General features: G+C 44.5%; 1 protein-coding gene across 1 annotated transcript in view; it reads right to left on the bottom strand.

The window, feature by feature from the left end:
• The window catches only part of Adam12 (ADAM metallopeptidase domain 12), a 311,146-nt gene that overhangs the window by 247,196 nt on the left and 38,016 nt on the right, over positions 1 to 25,934 (bottom strand). Inside the window, exon 2 of the mRNA XM_048455333.3 lies at positions 13,772 to 13,869. Within this exon, the coding sequence (XP_048311290.3) occupies positions 13,772 to 13,869 (98 nt within the window). The remainder of the gene's footprint in view (positions 1 to 13,771; positions 13,870 to 25,934) is intronic.

Genomic DNA, 25,934 nt, shown 5'->3' with positions numbered 1-25,934 from the left:
TATAAAAAATATGTCTTATAAAACACACATAGAAAATTGGTGTCTTAAATTCGTCCCCAAATTTCTTGTTTTAAAGTAGGTCATGAAATTTCACTGAAATTATTGATAGATTTAGGACTCAGTCTACATTTTGCTTATTTTCCTGTATTTTAGGACTTTATTCTTTCTTTCTTTGTTTGTTTCTTTAAAGACAGGATCTCACTAAATAGGCAGGCTGGCCAAAAGCTCAGAGATCTGCCTGCTTCCTCCTTGAGTGCTGGGATTAAAGCCAAGATATTTTCTTTTCTTTAAAAAAATATTATTCACCATACTTTTGCAATAGTTTCATATATAGGGTTACATTATCCACTCGGTGCTTATATGAGAACTTAAAATAAGCGTGGGAGACATTACAGTGTATCTTCTGCTAGCATCTTCACTGCCTTCAACAAGCAACACAATTACAACAGTTTAACCGCCCTTTTCCTGCCTTCCCAGGGTTCATCTATTTCATTTCCATATGGTGCAAACCTCTAAGCATCTTGTTATTGTTTAAAAGCAGATCCCTAAGCATCTTGTTATTGTTGTTTTAAAGCACCAATAGGATTGCATTTGCCAGCATACCTGCTTCCTCATGCTTTTCCTGTAGTCCTGGGCATCCATCCGGAATTGCTTTTGTTCAACCTGAAAACATTCTTTTCATAGTAAATATCTATTGGAGAGGAAACTTAGTCCCCTTATTTGATCACTAAATACTTTTATTTCTCCTCTTTACATTAAAAGATTTGTTCCTTTTTCTTATGTTATGTGTGCATGCTCGTGTTGGGGAGAGAAAAAGACAGGTAAGGGAGCAACAGTACAGAGCCCAGGGCATCGATGCCGAAAGGCACAACCACCTTTACACCATCTTTCACTGGAAGCCACCACTTAGGGTGGCACTGTCATTGCCAGTGGGAAGATGTAAGTGTCTTCCTCAGAAAGAAAAGGAGGAAGGCTATACTGCGGAGTAGCACGCACTAGGGAAACTATTAGCATCATCTCACATCTGACGTGACTGGGACAAAACATGAAAATGTGCACCCTGAAGGGTGCCCTTAGGGATAATAGTCATCATTAATGATCAGACGAAACAAGCCCCAGGAAGCTTCCTCTGAGCTTGGTACTTAGTGATCTCTAAATACCAAGCCCACTTGAAGACTCTCTCTAAGGGTCCTGAGCCCTCATCACACATACTACATTTGTAGAAAAAAAAATGTCGTTTGTCTGAAATTCAAATTTCTCTAGACATCTTATATTTTCCATGAAATCTGTCTATATTTTCTGAATATGTTCAGAAGTATAACTGAGGCTGAGATGGAAAAAAAAACATACTTGAACAGAGACAAATGTTCATTAAGTTCATTAAGCAGGCATGCATCCATGTATGTGTGTTTGTGTGTGTGTGTGTGTGTGTGTGTGTGTGCGTGTGTGTGTGTGCATGTTGTTCCTCAAGTGTTGATCACCCTTTTTTGAAACAGTGTTTCTCACTGACCTGGAACCCACTGGTTCAGTAGTGCTGGATGGAATACAGATAGAGGAATGAGGAAATCATGCAAAAGGGGTGCAGAGAACACAGATGTCACACCAGCAACACCTGCATCAAGATATAAAACCAACAGGGGTCTCCCATGATCCACTATCATGGGTATCCATCACACCAGCTTTTAAGGTAGGCTCTGGGAACCACTAGGGAATGAAGGAGACGTGTCTCCCTCCTCTTGAGATGGAAAGTTCATTTGAGAAAGCAGACATCTAACCAGGATACAGACAGAATAAAGAAAGGTGAGGCATGGTGTGGGAGATCAGAGAAAGAGCAATCAAAGCCACGGACTGGGAACTGGCTAGACATTTGCTTCAGTGGGACAGTGGGGAATGGAAGGAGGGGTTTGGGCCAATATTTGAAGGGTCTCTTCCAATACATGATAGATGAGGTAATGATAGACAGACTCATAGGCAAGGTCAGAAAGGGATTTATTCAGGGGATAGATTCCAGGCCTCTTCTATGTCAAAGGCAAAGTGCGAATCAGGTCTGGAAGAGGAGGCCACCAACTTCGTCCTGAGTGGCTTCATGTGGAAGTGTCTTAGGATTGTGGCTGGAAAGGCAGAGGGAGAGCCAGAGACAGTGAGGAGACAGAATATAAAGAATGTGAGGAGAAAAGTCAGTGCAATTTCTGCAAAAGAGACCTGTTGCTCAGGAGAGGGCAAGCAGCAGGCACTAGAGTTTGGGGGACAGGACATAGCTTATGCTGGATCCAAAGAGGGGTTTAAAACAGAAAGTGTAGAGTAGGCTAAGCCTTAAGGCTACAGAACAAACCCAGCTGCTGGTTGAAAAGCCACCTCACGAGGCCCTGCATTTAAGAACCATTTCTCATCGGGAACAAATTTTGGGCACCATCATCCACTCATAAATGAGACGTGACTGAATTAACCAAGACAGGTATAATGGGCCTTTTCAAGAAAAAAAGATGTATCTATTTATTCTGCTTCCCATGATGCTCTTTTCAAACCGCCTCAAAAATATAGTTTCTGAATGTCACGTGCCTCCTCTTACACTTCAGTGACCTTCAATTGCCTTCTAAACAGAATTCAAACTTCACAGCATGGTACCAAGACCATGCTTCATTGGGAAATGCCTCACTCACTTGGAACTCAAGTGCCGAGAATATCTTATCTATAGTAGGAGTGACAATTGCTTATAAAAATAGAGACCTAGAGAGATGCTCCGTGTGTAGAGCGCTACCTTGGAAGCTTTGGGGACTGAGTTTGATCCCCAGAACCCAGGCCAAAAATGTCAAGTATGGTGGCACACATTTACAGTCCCAGTGCTGGGGAGACAGAGACAGGACACTCTCTGGGGCTCACTGGCTAGTCAGCCTACCCCTGCTGGCAAACTCCAAGCCCGTGAGAGACCCCATCTCTACAATAACAACAAAAAAGTTGCTCGTGGCTAAGAAAGGACCCCTGTGCTTATTCTCCGATCTCCATATGAACACACACATGCATACATACACATTTGAACACTCACCTGTACACACACACACACACACACACACACCCTTATACACATGAACACACAGAGAGACAACACAAAAATTAAAATACTAAACAAGCAGAGGGCTCCAGCTTGTCACTCAGAGCACAGTTCACCCAGCCTGCTATTACCCTCAGTGGCTGGGGAGGGGAGAGCAGGGCTCTTTGGTTGCCTCTGACTGCACAGAAATGGGGATGGATAATTGAATGCCCTTCTCATTCAAACCAGAAACAGAGAGCAGGGGAATGACGGGGCCCTGCTCCAGTCTTAGCTGCTTCAAATAAAACAGCTAAATTAATTTGTTGTCTTAGTGCTAGGGATTTCTTATAGGAGCTGCCTCTGAGGTTAATGAGTATAATAGGCCAAGTTCATGTGAGCTGACATGCAGGGAACTGGAAAATATGGGCCTTTGTAATGGGTAAGATTTCACTGAAAAAAATGTATACATGTTGTCTTAAGGCGTGTGGACTTAACTAAAGGCATACTTTTTTTTTTAACCACTTCTGAACGTTTGTTTTATAGAAAGACATCTTTAAAGTTTCTCCAGCTCATTTCCTGTCCTGCCAGCTTTGTCTGCCAACCCTTTCCTCATCATGCCTGCTGGGGCCAAAGGCTTGCCTCTGCTTCCCGTCTATCGCTAGCATTTGATGTTTCCTCTGGGTCTGCAAGATTCCTTTCTGTCCATCCCAACCGTCAGCTGTTCTTAACCTTATCTGGGCAACTGACCAACGTGCCATGAAAATCAGAATATGCTACGCATTTGGTCCTGGAAACTCCAGGCTATCCAGAGTGTGTTCCCAATCCGGGTGTTTCCCATCGAAGCTTCCAGACTGAACCAGACTAGGCTCAGCACCTGCCAACGGCAGGCTGAAAATGCAGCCTCTAGGACTCCATGGAGGTAGATCTCATAACGCTGCCTCTCTCTCCCCCTTTAAGACTATGAGTAAGGCTCGGGGTGTAGAGAACCAAGGTTCATCACTTCTCATGCAACTAAGACGTGAAGATAACAGGACGGACAGGCACTATGGGTGCCCCTATGCGTGATGACGTACATACCGGTAGGCGGAGCCTGGGGGACTGCAGTTCCCTGAGAGCTGACGTATTCACACACATAGTCTGCTTACAGTTCTGATGGTATCAAAGAACACTCAAGCCAGCCATGGAGCTGGCAAGCGGACACAACCTATCAGTTGAATCTGCAGGACCACAAATGATGTGCCCCGGCAGTCATGTTTTGAACAAAAAGGAAGGTGCTGGACTTAAATGCAGTTATGACAGAATTATCTTCCCAGAGTGGCCGTTTGTTCTTGAATATTTTTGTGCACTGTGGGAGGAGCTGGCAGTCTCAAAGGTCCTGGTTCCTGAGCAAGCAGCACAGAAGTTCTGAAATGCCAATTAAATGAACACACTGCAAGAGCTCGGAAAAAAAAAAACCACCACTGGATCATCTTCAATTGGCAGGTTTTTCCTTGAAAAGTTTTTGTAACAGAACTCCGCTGACTGGAACCTGGTTGCTAGGCAGGGCCGACTGCCCCAGAAGCTGAGCTGGTTTTGTACCATTTGACCCTGGAGCTCAAATGCCTCCCACCCTCTGCCACACCCCGAATCGTACAGCATTCAATTTGCACGGTTGTCCATGGACATGCCTAAGGAGGTGTCGTTGACATCTAGGAGGTAGAAGATATAAAGACGCTCTTTCAGATCTCACCCTCCAAACGTATTTGCCTGATGAGAGACAAAGGCATTGTTAGGAGATACGCAGTGCCGTTCACTATTATCATTCGTGTGCGTACGGGAAATCAGTCAGAATGCTAAGTCTGCATAGACTCTGACCTGCAGCTGATTCTGTGGTTAAGGCCATGAAGGTAGGTTGTGGGGAGCTGAGGTTTGGGGAAGGCTAAAGAGAGGGTCTCCATCTACGTGGTTTTATGGAAGTCATCATGCATGCTAGACTTACCAGTGTGGTGCTCTAGCCTCACCCATGCTCCTGCCAGTACCTGCTGTATAAGTCAGTCCGGTAAACTCACTGGCTCCCGGGAGCTTTGATAGACTCAAATGGTGTATCATTGGTTTGGTTTATCTTTGGGACTTTATGGGCAGCAGTGGGAGCAGTCGGGGTGGGGGTGGGGAGTAGGTGCTGAGTGGTTCTCAGGGGAGAAAACCTATTAGGCAAGGTCAAGGAGCTGAGCCAGGAATTGTTCCCATAGAAACAAGCAATCCTCACCGCCATGACCCACAACCCTGACCTCCTTAGCTCATGTTCTCACTGGCTCTGTTTTGAGTTCATGACCAAGCCTTTAAGTTATGTGCTGGGGGAAATTAGTGGGTCAAGCAAAAGGAAGACCCTGAGAGGCTCTGCTGAGGGGAAAAGATGAGAAATTGATTATGCCAGCTCAATAAAGTCTTCCTGTGTGCCTCTTTTCGAAAAATGTCAAATTAATTTCAAGTAATTAGTGGGAGGGGCAGTGCTGAGGCCCAGGTCAGCACGAGGAATGCCAAGTGCCAGAACCGGGTCAGATGTTGAGAACCGGAAGTTAACTTTGACAAACAGCTTGTTCAGGAGAAAAGACAATGTTTGGTTTGAAGGCTAGAAGCAGACCTCTACAGGTACAACAAGACAAAACCAGATGCCCCCACACCATGTCTCCAAGTGGTATGCCTCAACCTCAAACTAGCATTTGGAATTTGCTATTTTAAAATCTACAAAGAACATGTATGTGTACAGACACATGCATGTAACACACACACACACACACACACAGAGCTATCTGTCATTAGGACACAGGAACCACTGAAAAGAAATTGATTAATAGTCAAGTCAGGATCAATTTGAACAACAAAATAAGCCAGAGCACTATGTTACAAGCTGAAATATAAGATAAATATCTATGACATCCATATTGTCATAAACAAGTAGTTAAATACACAGGAAAACAGGGGAAATCAAATATCTAACAAGCATTAGACTTTAAGGCCACCGAAGTACCTACTTGTCCCTCAAGAACAGGCATCCCTTCCCCTCCTTAGAAGCAGGTGTGTATAGACTTATCAGTACTGGGTAAGAGAAAAAAGAAAGGAGTTGGCAATGGGGAAGGCTGAATAGACAATGGTCAGTACCAGTAGCATTATGTCATTCCTAAGTGTGGACCAGATATGATGTAGGAAGAGTGAGACTTTCCCTTCATGGTCTTCCCTGCCAAGCTCAGTCCGAGAAAAGCATCAGACAATCCCAGCTGAGGCACAGTCCTCTGACCTATCCTAGAGACTGTCAAGGTCATCCCAAACAAGCAATGCCTCAGAAATGACCACAGGCAAGGGAAGTCTTGGGGAAAATGAGGCTAATGGAAAGGACTCCAGAATGGGCTGCTGGGAAGAAGTAAGAATGTTAGGGAAGAAGTAAGGAAGTCTGAGTAAGGTTGGATTCAGTCAACAGAGATCTATTGGTGCGGTTTAATAGCTGTTCTACATGACGCAATACTAGATGCTGACAATAGGGGACCAGGCATGAGACATGCAGAAATTATGTGACTTATCTGCATCTTTGGTAAATCTAAAACTGTTCTGACAGGAACACTTACATTTGAAAATCTATCAAAAGGAATCTTTGGGTGTACTGTGCCATAATCAACTTTTCTTCTTCCTTCCCCAAATCTCCACTGAGCAGGTTTCTGCACATCCATACCATCTTGGGAAAGATCCATTTCTCTTTACATGTGGTGTTTAAAGGGCATGCTCAAAGGGCCTGAAGACTGCCTCCAAAATGGTAAAACTTAAGGTAGTGATGGAAACTCTTAGACATTTCAATACATGTGAGCCTAAAAAAAAACCCCTCAGTATAACTCAGAAAATTCTAATTTTCTTGTGTTCATTTTCCTTTGTTAGAGAGAAATACATTTTAATTTTAAATAATTTGATTTTCTTCTTACTCAGACTCTCGTGACACCCCAGTAGAAAAACATGGCGCTATACGATCAAGAACTCATGACAGATGTTCATGGGGGCATAACAAAAAGTCAGGGCATCAGCAGCACATGAAACCAAGGTAAAAGCAAATCTTGGCAAGTGAATACTGTCCCCGACAAGTGCAGTACTTGAGCACTGTAATGATCTGTCTCTTTAAGAGACAAGCCACGCCCACTCCCTCCCCCATCCGCTGAGGCAGGCAGGTCTTCCTTCCAACTTGCAGCCTTAGTCTCTCCTTTTCTATCTCCATCTCGAAGAGACAACTTTTGCCTCTCCTCACTTCTCCCCTCCCCCCGCTTCTGTCTCTCCCTTCTCTTCTCTTCTCTTCTCTTCTCTTCTCTTCTCTTCTCTTCTCTTCTCTTCTCTTCTCTTCTCTTCTCTTCTCTTTCTCTCTCTCTGCTCTTCTCCCCTTTTCCCTTCCCCTCCATAACCGACCTAAAAAATATCCAACCTCACTCTGCATGGTGTGCCTATCCGTCTGTCTCTCACCTGCCACTTCCACATGGCTCACTGCCGGAGACCAGCCACCTTCGGAGACCTGCAGCATGGTCTCATGCGCAGTCCCTGCCCAGGACTGGCTGTTCTCGGGACCCCCTGCCCACTGCCTGCCACTGCAGGGATTCCCTCAGCAATTTTTACTTAGTCCATTACAAGCATCTCCAGATGGTGGCAGTATTGGAGAATGCTAGGGATCCTGTAGGGGGTGCGGTTTTGCTGGAAAAGGACCATCCTTAGGGGCATGTTTTAAGGATGCATAGCCTCACCGATGGTTCAGTTTTCATTGTTTTTCACTGTGCAGTTGAAGATGTGATCCCTCAGCATCCTGTTCCCACTGTTCTGCCTCTTCCACCATTATGAACTCTCCCACTGGAATCAAATCCAAAATAAATCCTTGCTTCCATCAGTCACTTTTGGTGATATTGTTTTATCATAGTGACAGAAAGTGACAAATCTATGAGTCTTCTACCCTGACTCGGGTTGCATTCACTCAATGGTCTTATATACTGTGAGCCGGAGACTAAATCCCAGGGCCTCAGACATTTTAGATCAGCTCTCGCCCCAACCTAGCTATTATTTTGAACAAGATTTGACAGATTTTCCTGTGGATACTCTTGAGTAGAATTGAAAATGTGTCTCATTTTCAAAAGGAAGAATAAGAGCACTTTCGAAAAAGTGAACTTAAAATTTTAGTTACACAAAACACCCATGTTGCCCTCACAACTGTTGACCTCGTAACTGTGGAAAAACCACCCTCCCTGGTTGTGTGCTGTAACTTTGGAGAACAAAGGTGACAGACCCTTCGTCTTCATGTGAGGTGAAATTACCAAAGCGACACTCATGTGCCTCGAATCACTTCCAGGGAAATAAGCTTTTCAACTGAAAGCAGAATTTTAGACCCCTAGTCCTTTTCAGAATTTGTCTGTTCTTTTAGATGACCTCAGTCTCTCTCCTGATACAAGCTTCCAGGTTGAAAAAGGACGTGAACACACACACATTCTCACTGATTGTTACAAACATACCATAGCAACGTAAACATGAATGACGGGGGAATAAATGTGAACGGCAGGGGAAACTGAGCAAAGGCTTTCCAGGAGCGCTTTGTGCTGCCTCTGCAACTTCTCAGTAAGTCTCAGACAGGTCTAAAATAAGCTAGCCTTGAAACACCCCCACCTCCTCATCTCCCCATCCCCCACATCCCACTCAAACACTGGTCCCAACTTATCACAGTCCCTGATAAGTTCTGCGGCCCTGGAGTAGAAGAGGCCACACCTGTCCTTGTATCTCAGACTCCTAGGTGAAATGAAAGAACCAACTTTGCAAGGTCGTCCTCTGACCTTTACACTCACACCCTCTCCACTGATAATATTAACAATGGCAGTGATAAAACATTTCAAACAGGAAAACAACCAACAAAGAACGGGTTTTTGAGGTCTAAAAGAAAGCTTTTACAGGAAAGTAAGTCAGGGTTGAGATAAGCAGGGAGAAGGGACGCAAGCCCTGGCTTTGCAGAGGCCACCTAAGACTTCAGAGAGGTGGTTCCGATAGGAACTGTTACCCACAAGGTGGGGGGGGGCATGGGAAAGGGAGGGGCCAGAGAACGTGAGCCACCCTTCTCAGGAGACTGGTTGTGAAGGAACAGTTGGGAGCAGCCACTTGACACTACAGCTGAGGCTCAGTTTTCTGGGCTTGGAAAGTGGTAAGTGCATCTGTTGGAGCGGAATCTGCCTCTACCATTGTAAGGAGTTGCTGCTTGATATTTGAGACCTACCATCTGCTAAGGAAGCTCTGGGCTCCCCTTCTAATCCTTTGGCCTCTTATTTTTCATTTCACGTACAATTTCCATAATTTCCCTGTGATGTGAGAGAGCTGGAAATTGGACATTTCCTGGAGCATTCAAAGGCTGAGTTCCACCGAGGCCATCTCATGCTCAATCAATGTGACATGTCTTCCCTGGTTCTCAGCTTGACTCTTCCAAAACATGAAACTGGAGATGGCTCCCCAAAGACACTTTAAACCCCAAGTATCACCTTACATTTGTACAGTAACGGCCCAGCCCCCGAGCGTTTTGAAAGCCTTTGTTCTATCTCATTCTTACAATGCCCCCAAGAGGAGCGAACGTGATGAGAAAATGCCGTGTCACAGGCAGTGCCAACCGGCTCACCAACAGAAGGCTGGAAGTTCCTTTGCTCCAGTGAGGCCATGCCCTTTCTTCTCCATCTATCATTTTCCTCCCCCTTTACTTTTTCAAATTATCAGCATCAGTGACGGCTTGTGCCACGAGAGAAAGATGGGGGCCAAGGAGGGAGTCTTCAGCTGCACCCCTGTCTAAGTCACTGGTTCCAATTGGCACTCCGGCACTACAGATAGTCTCAATGCCCTCTCCAAACTTCGAAACCTTGTATTCTCATTAAAATCCTACAAAGGCATTTAAAATGTATTCCTTTATATTTTTTATACATGTTTGGTTCTTTGGTCAAAGATACCTCGTTATCTTCTCTTGTAGTAGTTCTCAGCCTTCCTAATGCTGTGATTCTTTAATACAGTTCCTCATGTTGTGGTGATCCCCAAATCACAAAATTATTCCATGGCTACTTCATCTAATTCTGATACTATTATAAATCATAATGTAAATATCTGATATGTAATACTTCACCTAATTTCAATACCATTATAAATCATAATGTAAATATCTGATAGGTGATATATTTGATATGTGACCCTGTGAAATGGTTGTTTGACCCCCCAAAGGGGTCACACCCCACAAGTTGAGAACCATTATTCTGTTTCCTTCTCGCTCACACCGAATCTCTTCTTCCTTTCAAGTCTTCGTACTTTCCTGTCCACGTTTATGTGTAATCCACATTTAGTAAAAGGTGCCTGCATGAGCATGGATGGAGGAGGTATTTGTTTAAGTGGGGGCAATGTACCAGTGGCCACGCCACTGAGAAATACAAGGGCAATTGTCAAAAGGAAGATGCCTCGGACCTGTGGCTGATAATACACTTCCAGGTAGTTCTAATATGCACATATGAAAGCCAGTGAAGTTGGGACATTAATGATGTAGGGAAACCATATCAGAAAGGGATCCTTCCTCTTTGAGGATGTTCATAGTGGCAGGTCCTCCTCCTATATAGCCAGAGCCCAGACACAGGGAATACTTTTAACATTGCTAACTTACTGGGCGGCACCCCTGACACGCTGACAATACTCTCTAGGCTGAACAGTTCTCACTGCTTCTGCTCACCCTCTCTTTCTTGATGATGCTCCAGCTTTCTCACCGCTGGTGAGCCAAGAGTGAGATCGTGTACGCCCATCAGCCACAGTTGCTGGTTATAAACACAGCTTCTTCCTTTCCCTTGAATATCAACTCTTCACAACCTGGCTCTGTGGAACTCAATGGAAAAGGTAGAAATCTTCTTTATCTCAGAAAGGTCTTTCCAGGCGTTTCTGCCACAATGTACCTACCCCATGGATCTATGAAAGACAATCTGAATTTATTTCACTTACGCGGCCCTCACTGGAATGTAAGGTGCAGGGGCAAAGGCTTACCTGCCTCCTTTATTGGCCATATACCCAATGTCCAGGGCATAAGGTGGACTTTTCAAAACCAGCCAAGTCAAAGAAACCAGGGGATAGAAAGTGGAAACATGTTTCTGAAATACAGTGGGCACATCTAGGCTTTACAAATACTTTACTGGGAGAAGACTTTGTGTGGAGAGTCACTGTGCTGATGTAGTTTCGAAGTGAGATCTTGACGGCTCCTGATAAAGGGGGCAGACACACAATTACAGACACTAACCAGGTCTAATAGATGTGTCCACTGCATGGAGAATTCCATGTAGACCACATTAATAGGCCGTCTACATGTACATCATTCATGTTCATGGAGGGTTTTGTCAGTTGCCCACATGAACATATGTTGCAATTATGGTCACATAAGGCTAATGTCACCGTTGTGTGCTGAGACGAGTCCTATGGCATAAAACACTAAGAAAGCTGGCAGTCACCAAGTCACCTTTGTCCCCGTTATCTTAAAGACTGCCAACACTGTGGAGTCACTTGAATGCCATCTACTTTAGCCCATCTCCCTTATGGTTCCACTTGTGGAGTGGAATCCCACGGGAGTTAGGAACTGTGCCAAACAGCAATGGTGCATACTACTGTTCCGGGGATACAGACCGTCTCGTAATACAGAGGCTTGGTCGGCAGTGATGTTCCACTTTCTCCTCATATGTGTCTCATGGCACCTGCCAGATGGCCAGTGGACATGAAAACTAAAGCCAAGGCCAGAAGCCAGAGCAAAACAGAATTGGCTGACACTAGTGGTGAGCCATCAACGTGACAGCTTATTGCACTAGCTTCCCATGGACTGATGACACTTAAAACGCCCAGCCAGACCCGCACTTCCATTGAGCCATATTGGGACGTGAAGACCTTTTAAATACAAGTATGTCCCAAATATTACATAGAATTTATCTGTTTTTTAAAAAATAAAACAACCCTCACTGTTGATCTAAAGTTCAAATCTAAACAGACATTCTATACTTTATGGACTGATTCTGGCAAATCTACCCCCAGGAAAACTCCCTATTCTCCTGTTTTCCACCACCCAGAAACCTGCTGGATGTGTGCACATGTGTGTGTGCATGTGTATGTGTGTATATGCCTCTGTGTGTGCATGTGTATGTGTGTATATGCGTGTGTGTGTGTGCATGTGTGTAGAGGTAAAAAGACAACTTGAAGGAATTGGTCCTCTCTTTCCACCATGTGGGTCCTGCAGATTAAGCTCAGACCAGCAAGCTTGGCAGCAAGTGCCTTTACCCACAGAGCCACTTTGCCAATCCCAAGCCTATAACTATTTTAGTAGACATATATTCTTTGTTTAGTATACTCCCCTTCTTCTGCATCCATCATACCCTAGTATGACTGACCAATAGCATGATGGGAGTTTCTTCACTATCAAGTTTTTCTCCTAGGAAGCAGCATTAGTACCTCCATGCTTCCATTCCCTCCAATACACATAATTTGGGAGCACCTCTTTAAAATACATATCCCCCTGTCTTAGATTGGGCATTTGGCTCCTCTAGCCAAAACACTAACCTCTCCTACAACTGTTTCAAGTGCAGCCTTTCCAGCAGATAAATGGAGGATATAAATCATCCCATCTGTCCCCACACAGAGGGGCCCAGTGACCGCTCTGGAAAGCTACATGGGATTGCTACAGTCTTGACTGCTCTTTTAAAAAATCTGTTTTCTATCATGAAAAAAATGATCTAAAAATACTTGCACAGAACACCAGGACAAAGCCATCACAGCGATCTCTCCAAAGGACTCAGGTTTCTATGGATTTCATCATCTTCTGTCACTACGCATTCTGAAATTTGAAGAAAGTCATGTCTGCTTGGCAGATGAAATGCCCCAAAGTATTAATTGGCAAAATTCCAATTATCTATGGTATATCACAGAAGGAGAAAATCAAACAAGTCAGAAGTAAACAAGGTTTAGAGTGTACTAAGACTCATGGTGGGATTTTTAAAGCTTTGTGAAAACATTTCTACTAATAATCAATTGGAGAAAAGTGTTTATTAAATCAATAAAAATACAAAAAAATAGTTGCCATTCAAGTAAACTGAAGGCAGAACTTATGTGTCTGATAATGTAATCTTTGGTGTTTGATTGGAAAATTATTTTTCAGGGTTTGGAATCTAACCCAGGGCTTCACGCAACCTAGATAAATGCTCCACCACTAAGCTACATTCTCAGTACCCCCAGATAATTTTTAAAGCTTTATTACTATTGTATGAATGTACTGTTGCATGCATATGGATATGCACGTATGTATGTATAACATTTGCATGACTGGTGTCCACAGAGGCCAGAAGAAAATGCCAGAGCCACACAACTGCTGTCACAGATGGTTGTTCGCCACCTAAAACGAGTGCTAGGAACTGAACCCAAGTCCTCTACAAGAGCAGCAGAGGGTCCTAACTAATGAGCCATCTCCCTACCCCATCTTCAGATTAATGCTTGTAGAGGCTAACGTTGCTGAGTCTCTCATTAGGGCTGCACGACCAGAACTGGACTCGTTCTCTCTCCTGCAAGAACAGGGCTCTCATTTCAAAGGAACAAAGTTTGCACTGGAAATGGGTAAAGAGAAAACAAGAGAGGGAGGGAGGGAGGAAAAGAAGGAGGGAGGGAAGGAAGAAAGGAGAGAGGGAGAAAAGAAGGAGGAAGAACAAATGAATACAAACAGCTGACCTTTGCTGGGAAGCTCTGTCCTGGGATCCCAGGGTCCTTGCTCAGAAGGGAGGCTCTGGCCACTTCATAAGCTCCTCTCTGGTCCCATAAATTCACCCCTGAATCAAAAGAAAAGCAGCTGGGTTTTCATTCTGGTGGAAGAATTTGGCATCAGAAGCTTATTACAAAAATGACACAGTGAAAATACTTGGAAGTTGAGCGAGTCCAGGGAAATGCTAGCATCCATTAAATCACAGTAAGCATTAGAAACGAATGAATTCTGTCAATCTCAACATGAAAATACTGTACCTTAAAGACAACAAACTGAATTATTTTCCTACCAGGCCTATAATCCATGTTAGATTATTAGTTCAGGCGAAGTATATAATTCAGTGCTTCAATTAGCACCGAAGCACACATGCGGTGACTTTTAAAAATGATAAATTAGGACTATGCTTAAGATCAACTCGGTATTAAAAGTCCCAAGGCCTTAGCTGTATTAAGACTAAATCCATTTACTTAAGTCTCAGTGAATCTGTTAGACACAACGCCAAGTCTCCTCTGGGCACTTAGGAAGTCTAATTTTATATACTTTGGTAAGTGATTCTATAGATAAAATTAATTTGCCAGTTCAAACCAACTAGACTGGTTTATTATTTTTTTTTAACTAAAGTCATTCAAAAAGCTATCCTACACACTTGTTTCTTAGGGTCTTCTCTGTGGAGCTCGACAGCCCACAGGTTCAATTCGACCCCATTTCCATAAGCACACCCGATGGAAAGAATAACATTTTTCTCTTCTGGAGCGTGTATCGTTTTCATAACCAGCATGGTGATTTCTCTGGACTTGTTCGCCTATGAGGTCACACCCTTGCTATTCGGTGGGCCCACAGCATGGGCCTGGAGGTGAAGGATGGGACCAGATTCCCCCACGTGTTATTCCCATTCCTTCAGCCAGAATCCAGGATTTTCAGACCTGAGTCATAATAGCACAGTTTCAAGTTACTAAAGACTTCATATTTATGGGGCACAAACGGTATTGAAATTTTAATCCTAGACATTTTACAATTCCCTTAAGACTTCTAAATCCACACCGTTTTATCATTCTCGATGTGGAAGTCTGCAGTTATAGTCAGGTTACAAAGGGATTACTACTGGAACATCAACCGTCTCATGTAGCCTTTCCAGAACATTCTCAAAGCTGGTCTCAAGCATTCTAAACCCCTGGTTGTTGAACAACTGGGGGTGAAAAGTCATGAGCATGGCGAGAGGCAGAGAAATGAACTGGGTCCCTCAGCCATGTTGGGAAAGAGAGAAAAGGATATTGGGCACAGGTCGGGGAAGGAGGGCAAAGGCATTTGCAATGAGTAATGTTCACTCCTAGCCAGAGATAGTATAATTGCTCATGAGAGAAACTTCTGGGCATGTCTGAGAGAGAGCTTATAATTGGGTTCATTGGCGTGGGACGACCCTAAAGTTGGTGACACCTTCTTATTTCTGGAGTTCCAGAGTCAGCAAAAAGGAGGCAGTGAACTGAGCAATAACCCTCCACTTCTGCTTCCTCACAGTGGATGCCATGTGACCAGCAGCCTCAGACCCCTGCCACTAATGCCTGCCTTGCCAGGATGGATGGTTCCCTTGAACGTGAACTCAAACGAGCACTTCCTTCCTTAAGTCACCTTGACTTAAGTGTTTGGTCACGGCAAGGAAGGTAATGAATATCATAGTCAGATGACACAAATCCTGAGAGATGAATCTGCCTGTGAGAGATGACATCTGTCCACATCAGGGGAGTACTTGCCAGAGAGAAAGGAACAGACTGTCTGGATGGAAGATGTCAGAAGTCACCTCGCTGCAGTAGCTCATGCTGACAGCCTGGAGCCCTGTGTTTTTGTCTGATGGCCTTCAGAGGCTCATAGGTTGTGCATCCAGGGCTTGTCACCATGGCTTTCTGGTCGATTGTTGCACAGGTTGTGCATCCAGGGCTTGTCACCATGGCTTCCTGGTCCACTGTTGCTCTACCTCTGTTTACTCACTCGCCGAGTAATATCCACTTTGGGCTTGCTTGTGGGTGCTCTAGACGTGATGCTTCCATTCAGAAAGCCCATTCTGTCCACTCAGGCCAGCACCTCCTATTGTTCCCTGATGTTAGTGTTTTCTATCTGCATTATGGAAACCCTGCTCTCTTAAATCTACTCCATCCCAGGAGATGTAGCTGTGTCAATCCTGGGTCTAGCGTACAAACACAAAGGGAACTGCCCTCTGATGGTCGTACTTGGCAGAGAGACCAAAGAATGAACGTGAGCTGCACATCCTTAGTCTGAAAACCAAACTCTGAAACCACCCCGGATACAAACATTCTTGACCTAGAAATGCTACTCCTGGCTCCTTGTGATGGTCACAATGCAGGTACTTGAATGCTGAGTGTGATAAAGCATATACAGAAGTGTGTTTAAATAGTATGTGGAAGACAAAGGGGCACTGGGAGATGGTTCAGTCCATAAACTGCCTGCTGTGTGAGAGTGGGGATGGAAATTCAGATTGCCAGTATCCATAGGAAAGCAAGATACGGCGGTGCACATCCATAACCCCTGCATTGACTGTGTGAGGCAGGCAGACACAGGTGAACCCCTGGAGTTCACTAGCCAGCCAGTCTAGCCAATTCGTGAGTTTTGGGTTCAGCAAGGGAATAATAATGTCTCAATAGCATCATCATCAACAATAACAATAATATTAATAGTGTATAAAGAAACAGAAAAGAACCCAATATTGACCTCTGGCCTCCATTCACCCATGCATATAGAAACACATAAACAGTAGAAAATTGTTTTTATAGAAATACAAGTGAATTTTTGAGTTTATGCATGAGGCACATCTCCAAAGTATCTAGTAATACATATGCATATAATATTCCAAAATCTAGACAGTTTATGAAATAATTTCCAGTCCCAAGGAAGCAACCCGAAGAGGCACTCAGCCTGTAAGACTGATTCAGAGGGCATCACATGTGCTATGAAAGGAGACCGGAGGAGGAGGCTCTGCATCCTCCATCCTCTGCATCATTCTTGGACCTCTTCTGCAAATTCAACATGGCCGCAAGAAAAGTACAACAACAAGGAAATCAGTGAATGGGGAATGGCTGGAGATGAGACCCTTGAGGGAGAAGCCAGGAGAGAACTTTTAGAATACTGCTGGCCTTGTGGAATACTTGAGCTGAGACCTGCAGGTTAGAACTCTTTAGTCCCAGTGGAGCCCCGGGAAGGCAGATCACATTGGCCAAGAAGAGTGAGAGTTATCTTCCATCTGTGACAGGCGGAGTGTGGCCAGCTGATCACACCTAGTGCAGCTTAACCATAGCTCGTCCCCAAAGCATTACTCATGGGACTTCATAGACACTGGGTGCTTTACCTGGGACTTAGGAGACTCACACATCATAGTGGGTTCTGATCCAGTGAGGCAGCTCCTGCCAATTCACACCACAGTCTGTAAAGGGCTTATGAGAGAGCTGGTAGGGTACTTGAATTGGGTAGAGGCCATTTAAACATACCAGTACTTGTGAATTACCAGCACCACTGAAAACCATGCCAGGTGAAAAGAATGAGTTGGCCACCATGGTGTTCTTTGCAGTCAGGTACTAGTGTCATGAAGGTGGGCACGGGCATCTTAGCCTTCCTCCCACATAGATGTACCAATGGACTTATAGGCTACCCCTGCCAGCTTTGAGTTAAACTAGCAATACAAGTCAACTTGTTAAACTGGTGGAGAGTAAGGCCAGTTGTGCTAGGACCTGACACTTGGCAGAAGAGGGCTGACACCAGTATCATTTATTCCTTACCACCCAACGCCAGCGAGAGGAAGACAATGTTTCTGCATACATTCCAGCTACAGTAGAGAAATGCCTACTAGACTTCTGCATAGCCTTGAGGCGAGGTCTCTGCATGTTCTACAGCCCACTGGAGTTGCTGTCTTAGGTGGATGGAGATGGTGCACTAATCAAGCCATTACCATCTGCTTGCCCTGTAGAGACACCCTGACTTTGGGAGCCTAAGGGAGGCCTGAGTGTGAGGAACTTGCATTTGATCATACTGAGGCTCAAGAAACCCAATATGAAGAACCTTCCCAGTCTTCAGGGCCAGTTCCTCCACATTCTAGGTGACAGAAAATGACAGCTATTCGATTTCCTGTGGGTCAAATATGCCACACATTAAACAATCCCCTGAACTTTCCCCTACATTTTTCCAGACTCCGAATCCAAAGTAAGACTCTCTATTGGCTCTAAAGTTCTCCACAAAGAGACTTTATTTCTAGTTACTCCTAGGAGAATCTGAAGGCAGGCTGGACCAATGCTTGTGAGACATTTTGCAAGGCTCTGGAGAAGTTGCATAACTGCACTATTTGCTGAGCACAGTGTTTATTATCTGTGTACAGGAATCATGGAGCCATCTCTGCGTTTTTTAATTGGTTGCACAATATCCCCTCCACGGGATCTGTGGTCAGGAGGCTGTTTCTATGAGCTTTGCTTATGTATTTATGCACTAGTATTTCTTTTAGATGATACAAATAAAATTTTTATTTGTGCAGCATGGGGAGACAGGATGAATTACACACAGCTGTGAGATATCAGGATGTATTTTATGCAGCTATCTTGTTGACAAACCGTAAAAGGAGGTCTTGAATGATGCATACGTTCAGAAAATATGACCTTATAAAATGCACAGTTTGTACACAGTTTGTTTTTCGTAATCTGTATTTGGGCATCGACAAAACTCACTGTTATCTAAAGAAGAAATGTGGGCAACTCATACTGGGGAGAAGCTTCCAACTTCTTTGCTCCTGGGTAAACCTGACATGCCATTTGCTCTGTGGATAAAGAGTCTGTACCTGTCTCATCGTGGAAACAAGGCACAGTAGATACTTTGATTTTTATTACTAATTATCTTCTTTGAGAATGAACTTTCATCATGTGTGTGTATATGTGTGTGTGTGTGTGTGTATACACTCTGCTTTTCCCTCAGTCATTGTCTGCCATTTTCAGAGCTGAATTAGAGTAGTCAAGAAAGACATTATAGCCTCGCCCGTTTCCTCAGAAAAGAACCCATTTAATGATGGCTTTAGATGTTACAGAAAAGATGACAAAGAAGACATCCCCTAAAATGACTCAGCTGACACCAACCAAAGTAACTCAGAACTTGGCTTCTGCTTGAGCCCTGCCTGTTCTGGCTTGGCCCCACCCCTCCTTTGCCTACATTACAAAGGGGAACATTGTGGCATGCCAGACAGAGACCAAGGCATCCTGGTGACTGTCTAAGATTGCAGTTCCCCAGAGATAGGGGCTGATACCACAGCTGCAGGACACACTATCATGGGGCTACTGAGCAGGCCCTGATCCCAAATCTTCTTTCATGCGCCACCTCCCCTTGCTGCCACCCTCAAATGGATGGGATTCTCATGGTATCATTCTCTTTTCTTTCAGGACCTCCCAGGATTAAGCAAGCACCAATGAGGTCATGCAGGGGAGGGTCTTCACAAACCCTGATGTGTGGACTCAGTCTAGGATATAAGAATCTGTGCGTCTCTGCTTTTGTGGCGTGTTTGTGTAGCTACTGCTGTAAACGACAGAAACTGACATCAATAACTTGAAAATGTCAAAGTTCAGTTGCCAGTGGGTGTCTGTCTGACCAGGCCGCCTGGTGGGACGGTGAGATGACAAACTGGCGGGAATGCTAAGACAAGGGAAAGCTAAGCATCACCCCCCAGAGTTCTTCAAGGAGAATTCCCACCAATACCCACAGGGACTTAAGAAAGAAGACACGGGTGGAGGTGCCGTAAGAGAACTGCAAGGAGCTTCGGCAAAGTCTAATGAGGAGAAAGTTGAAGAAGCCACCTTGAGTTGCAAAGCCAAGGTCAAGGCTTGGAAACTCATTTAGCATTTGATTAACCCTGAATACTAAAGGCCTGCATCAAATAAGGCAGAAGCCATCTAGGGGTTCCCAGTTTCGGGGTCATGGGGTGCTGACGTGCCCATTAATGCAAAGATGCTCTTTGTTCAGGCTTACATCTTCAAACTCAACCCGAAACCAGCATCCCCCTTTCATCCCATCTGGACCTTCTCTACCTGAAAATTAGCAGCTCAATGTAAAAATAACACAGCTCAAAGATCCTCAAAAAGAGTCAAAGGCAGATGAAGCCAAGAAGAGTAGCTTAACTGGAGAAAACTGACCGGTTTTGCCTCTACCCAGTGATCAAGGTCGCCATCAGCAGGGTGCGCCATCAGCAGGGTGCGCCATCAGCAGGGTGTGCCATCAGCAGGGTGCGCCATCAGCAGGGTGCGCCACACAGGCGGAAGATGCCCTTGATATGACCTGATAGGAGCAGCAGGGTGGAGAGCCATCTTCCTCCTTAAAACCTGTACTTTGGGGTTGGGAAGGTAGCTTAGTAGGTAAAGTACCTGCCACCTGCCACGCAAGCACAAGAATGTGTGTTCTGTCCCCAGAACTTGTGTAAAAAGGCTGAAGGTGGTGTCGCCTGTTTTTGTCTCAGCAGTGGGGTGAGAATCCCCGGGGTGCACTGGCCAGGCAGTCTAACTTAACCAGGCTACTGAAAGGTCCTACCTCAAAAAGTCAAGGTGGAAGCTGGAGAGACGGTACAGCCATTAGGAGCACTTACTTCTCTTGTACATGTTCTATTCTCAGCACCTACACCCCAGCTTAGTCATCTGTAACTCCAGTTCCAGGGGCTATGACCCCCCCACTTCTGATCGCCACAGGCACAAGAAACACATGACACACATACATGCAGGTAAAACACTCATATACAAGCAATGAATATATATATATATACACACATATATATGTATATATATATATATGTAAAAGAGAAAAGCAAGGTGGATGAATCTTGAGAAATGACTTGAGTTTGACTTCTGGCCTCCACCCACATCCACAAACACATACAAACATACGCAGAACCGCCATAACTCTGTCTTCTCATAAGATACATCTCCCAAAAGATGCATCCTACAATGTTCTGACCATAACTCTTTGAAGTTGTCAAGTGTCATAAAACACCAGGACAATCCGAGATACTGCCTCAGTCAGAAAAAAAGCCCCAAGTAAATAAATGCTAGTTAAATGCAAATGTGAGTTCCTGATACGGGACTGAGGGACAAGAAAGGCACACTGAGTAAAAACCAAGGAAACACGAATAAGGTTGAACCTAATTTAACATTATCATGGCATTATTATCCCTGTATATGAATTATAGCCAACATGCATACTACGCTAATGTAAGATGTCGGTGGGGGGATGGGATGTGGGCTAACTGGGAGGCATTTGTAATAGCTTCTTGATGTGTCTATGAATCTCAAAACTGTTATAAAATATACTCCACTCATAAAACTTTTTAGAACTTAATCTGAATCTTGCCAGAATAATTATATCACTCTGGAGGCGCTCAGTATAAGAAGTACTAGACACAGGTAGACATCACTGGGGTTCTAGATCCCAACCAGTCGTAATGTTAACTGGTCATTTCTCCTATAATACTGATAGGTATTCAAATGGAAGAAAAGATGCTGGGACTGCAATTAAGGCCAGACAAGGCAACCAGAAGCCCCTTCCAGGTCCTCCATGGCACTCTAGAGAACAGAAAAGCAAGAGGTTGAACAGAAGGCAAATTTTCATTGGCTTTTATTAAACCTTCAAGAGAGCACAGAAGGAAAGGGAGAATCGTCGCTTGGTTTTAAGACCTGCTGGGTGTGACTGTCATATCGTATACTGACAAAATGGTGCTGAAACAGAACCCAGACACAGGTGAGTGCGAAACATCTGTATGATTTGGAGTCAAAAGATCTTTGGCCTGGGGATGCAACTCAAGGATTGAGTGCTTGTCTAGCATGCGAAAGGCCCTCTGTTCAAACCCTAGTACAGATCAAACCGGAAGAGATTCCAGCCACATGTATATGATCTCAGGGAAGTCATCTGAAATTCTTGAGGCTCAAACCCGTTATGAGTCACTTGAGGCTGAAGACCATCATCCACCACTGAGGACTGGCAAGAAGGTAGAGTGAGGTCATGACAGAAGGGGCCTGGATGGCCTTCAGCTCGGCAGATCACTTTCTCAGATCAGTGTTTGGATGGAAGCCAACCCAAGGGCTCATGCTGGCTTTCTCTGAGCCACGAGAACTACAAATGCATCATTTTTTTTAATGTTTGTACAGTCCTGATTTTTCTATAATCAGCACATATTATTTTTATTAAGGAGAAAAAAATAAATGGAAAAGCATCTATCATTTGAGCTTCTGATGACAAGCCCCACAGCTCTCCTGGCAGCAGCAGGCACAGCCTCAGGCCTGAAGAAGACAGAGTCCATTTAGATACAAGAGCAATCAAGCTCTGTGGAACAACAATTACAGTTCTGTGGAGATGCTTTGGATGTCAAGATGAAAGTCAGAGAAAGCTAGCTATGGCTTCCCATAAAGGATTAAATAGATTCATGCCCCAAACACACACTGCCTCCACTAACCATGTATGTAACTTGCCATGCCTCATAGGTCCCCACACTTGAGAAGGAAGACAGTATACATCAACTTCAAACTGTCCGGCTTTGGCTGGACACTGGAGACTTATGCAAGCCCCACGTAAAGAACTGTGGGACTAGATGGTGGTACAGGTTTTTCCTCATAGTTGCCCAATAATGAATATCAGAGTTAACTGCAAAATCAGAGCTGTTTGCATTTCAAATGCCATTATCACTTTGTCCCTTGAGAGAAGCTATTTGTTTGTAACAGTTTTGTGGGGGGTGGGAGGGAGGATGTCAAAACTCTTCCAAACTTAGTTTGCAAAAATAACACACAGAGAAAAATGGAACTAAACATCAATATTTATAGCTCAGAAATGATTTTTAGGCAATAAGAGCAAAAAGCAATGGGCAGGCTTGTATGGGATCTAGTGTACTCTGGTGTAAGGCTTTAAACTAGACTTTCTCAACCTTCCTAGTGCTGTGACCCTTTGAGATAGTTTCTCATGTTGTGGTGACCACCAACTATAAAATTATTTTATTTGCTACTTCACAAGAGTAATTTTGCTAATGTTACAAATCATCATGCAAATCTCTGTGTTTTCCAATGGTCTTAGGAGATTCCTGTGAAAGTGTTGTTTGCCCCCCCACTCCGCCAAAAGGGTTGAGAGCCACAGGATGAGGACTACTGCATTAAACAGATTAAGCAGCAATGAGAAAGAAGCTGTGAAGCTACAAGAAGCTCCATCTCCACCTAACAGTGCTCGTTAACATCCTCATTCCATTCAAGGATTCCATTCCTTTCTCGAAGAGACTACTCCCTTATGTCCTTGCCTCATCTTAAAGTGCTCTAACATGCTTCCTCCGACTGAGAGTGCCCCGAACATCCTTGCTTCACCTAAGAGCGCTCCATAACCTCCTCCTTTCAACTAAGAGTGCATCCTCGCATTCTTGTTCCATCTAAGAGTGGTCTAGAACACCATCCCTCTAAGAGTGCTCCCCAACAATTCCAAGCCATCTAGGGGTGTACCTTAACATCCTTGCTCCATCATCTGGCATCTTACAGCTCCTTTGTCAAACCCATAACTGATTCAGGAAAACTTGGTGACCAAGATTTTCTTTCTTCTCTGACCAACTCTTCCTTCTATTCTTTAAAAATATGTGTGTATATGTGCGTGCAATTGTGCACGCTTGTGCAGGAAGATGAGCATACACATATATGCATATGTTTATGGAGATATTAGAGTAACTGCGGATGTTGTTCCTAGGGTGTCATCTTGCTTTTTGAGACAGGATCTCTTATTGGCCAGTGATGTGGAAGGGTCTTCTATCTATTGTTATTTTCATTGGTTAATAAAGAGACTGCCTTGACCCTCTGATAAGACAGAAAGTTAGGTAGGCGGAGTAAACAGAACAAAATGCTGGAAAGAGGGCTATGAGGCAGACGCCATGAAGCCAGCCACCAGGTCAGACATGCTGAATCTTTTCCGGTAAGCCACCACCTCGTGGTGCTACACAGATTAGTAGAAATGGGTTAATCAAGATGTGAGAGTTAGCCAGTCACTAACTCTCTAGAGATAATGGGCCAGGCAATGTTTAAATGAATACAATTTGTGTGTTGTTATTTCCGGGGCTAAGCTAGCCATACGGGAGCCAGGCAGGAGGAAATGCAGGCCTGCCGGCAGCTCCTTACTACAGGCCAGGCTCAGTGAATCAGTGAGCCTGACTGTTCAAGAGCCACAGGGATCTGACTGGAGGTCTAAGCCTCTCCAGTGCTGGGATTACAAGTAGGCTGCCTGTCACCCTGGCCTTTTGATGGAGGTGCTAGGGATTGAAACCAGGTCCTTAATACTTGTGTGTGGTAGTAGTTACTGTTATCAAACACTATGACCAAGGCTAACTGTAGAAAAAAAAAAAGAGTTCATGATAACAAGAATGGTAAGCTGGCTAAGCACAACCATCTACACACAGGAAGCATAGAAAGGGAACAGAAGGCGAGGAGAGGCTGTAAATGCCCCCAACTGATGTATTTCTTCCAACAAGGATCTATCTCCTAAAGGGTCCACAGACAGCACCACCAACTGGGGACCAAGTCCTCAAACAATGAGCCCGTGAGGGACATTCTCATTCAAACCACCACACATGGCAACCACACTACTAACCGGGCCACCTCCCCTAGCCTGCCTTCTCCTGACCACCCTACTGCTCCACGGAGAGCTTGTATTTCTGAAGCTGACGAATCCCAAATCAGTTCTCTTCCCATCTGTCCATCTCACCCGAACTATCTCTTCACCAGGCTGACTTCAGTCTTCTCACTATCCCTGCCCCCTGTCAGACATACTTAAAAATAAAAGGTTTTATCTCTGTTAGTCACTGAAATGCCACCACCATCCGCCACTTCTCCCTTAGCTAGATGATGGCTGACCTCTTTGATATAGTCTTTGTTTTTACTGCATCAGCAACATCACTTGAGTATTTGATTCTTGTTCTTTTTGATTTCTAAAACCTCTACTATTTTTTTAACTGAATCCTGCCATTGGCTGGTTTAAAATTCACTGACAGATACATTCATTGGTCTTAGTGGACTTTCATTCTCTGTGATGTGAGCCCTGATATATGAGAGTCCAGCACCAAGGACTGCGACAGAGTGGCTGGCAATGCCTACAACTTGCTCTAGGCACATACAGGTTCTCCCTCTGATCTTAAAAGAGGAAGACATTGGATAAGAGAAAAAAAAAATGCCTGGCGGGGTCTTTTTGCAGGCAAATAGACAGTAGGAGCTAATTGTGTTCTTGGAACAGAAAGACAACCAGTGTGGTTAAAATGGGGTAAGCTGTGGTCATAGGAAGGAGATAAAGTCCAGGTCACGGCAGGCCTTCCAAGGCAGAGTTTGAATTTTGAGTGTGGAGACCTAAGTGTAAAGCTGACTCATACTAGAAACATTTTCCACCTAGCAGCAAAGTGTCTGAAACTTGGAGGAAAATAGATGCCAACTCCTCCTGGGATACAAATGCAGTGCTGAGCCCAGATTATAAAAACAGTAAAAGTGTCCTGATGGCACTAATAGAGCAAGGGCTATGCTGACCACGCTGGCTGGAAAACACTGGATAAAAATGAAACTCCCCCCTGCCCCGTGCGCAGCGAGTTGGAGAGGTCACCTCAGCAAGTGCCACCTTGATATTCTGCTGTCACCACCTGGACCACCATCTCAGATCCTTTCGCTGTCCGCCATGTCTTCCCTTGGCAGGGGGGAACTTTGCATTTCTCCTTCCCTTTGCAGAGAAGTCTCTGTTCTCAAACCTTCCTGTGACCCCCCCCAAACCTTTTTGTCAAGTCTCCCCTCAAACGTTACGCCTCAGGTCGGGGAGCCAACTTAGGCCCCCTTCCTCTCAATCTGTCTCTCTTTAGCCCTTCATCTTGGTTGATTCCTTCACTCACTTATCATAATACAAATTCATTTTACCTCTTTAGCTTTAGTTGGTCTCCATTGCCTCACATTTAATCAAAATTGGGCATACCCAGGGGAGAGGCTTTGACTGTCAAGTCCCCTGCTATACTCCCAGGGATAGACAAGTATTTGTGTAGAAAAGCAATGTGGAACAAATTGAAACTGTTCGCAGCTGGATTGGCGGTGTTGACGTAGGTGTGGGGATAGGGGTGGGAGTCCA

Source organism: Myodes glareolus, chromosome 7 (genome assembly GCF_982192425.1).
Source record: "Myodes glareolus chromosome 7, mMyoGla1.1, whole genome shotgun sequence".
NCBI lineage: Eukaryota > Metazoa > Chordata > Mammalia > Rodentia > Cricetidae > Myodes > Myodes glareolus.
The sequence above is the reverse complement of the archived record's forward strand: the minus strand, read 5'-3'. Positions and strand labels throughout refer to the sequence as shown.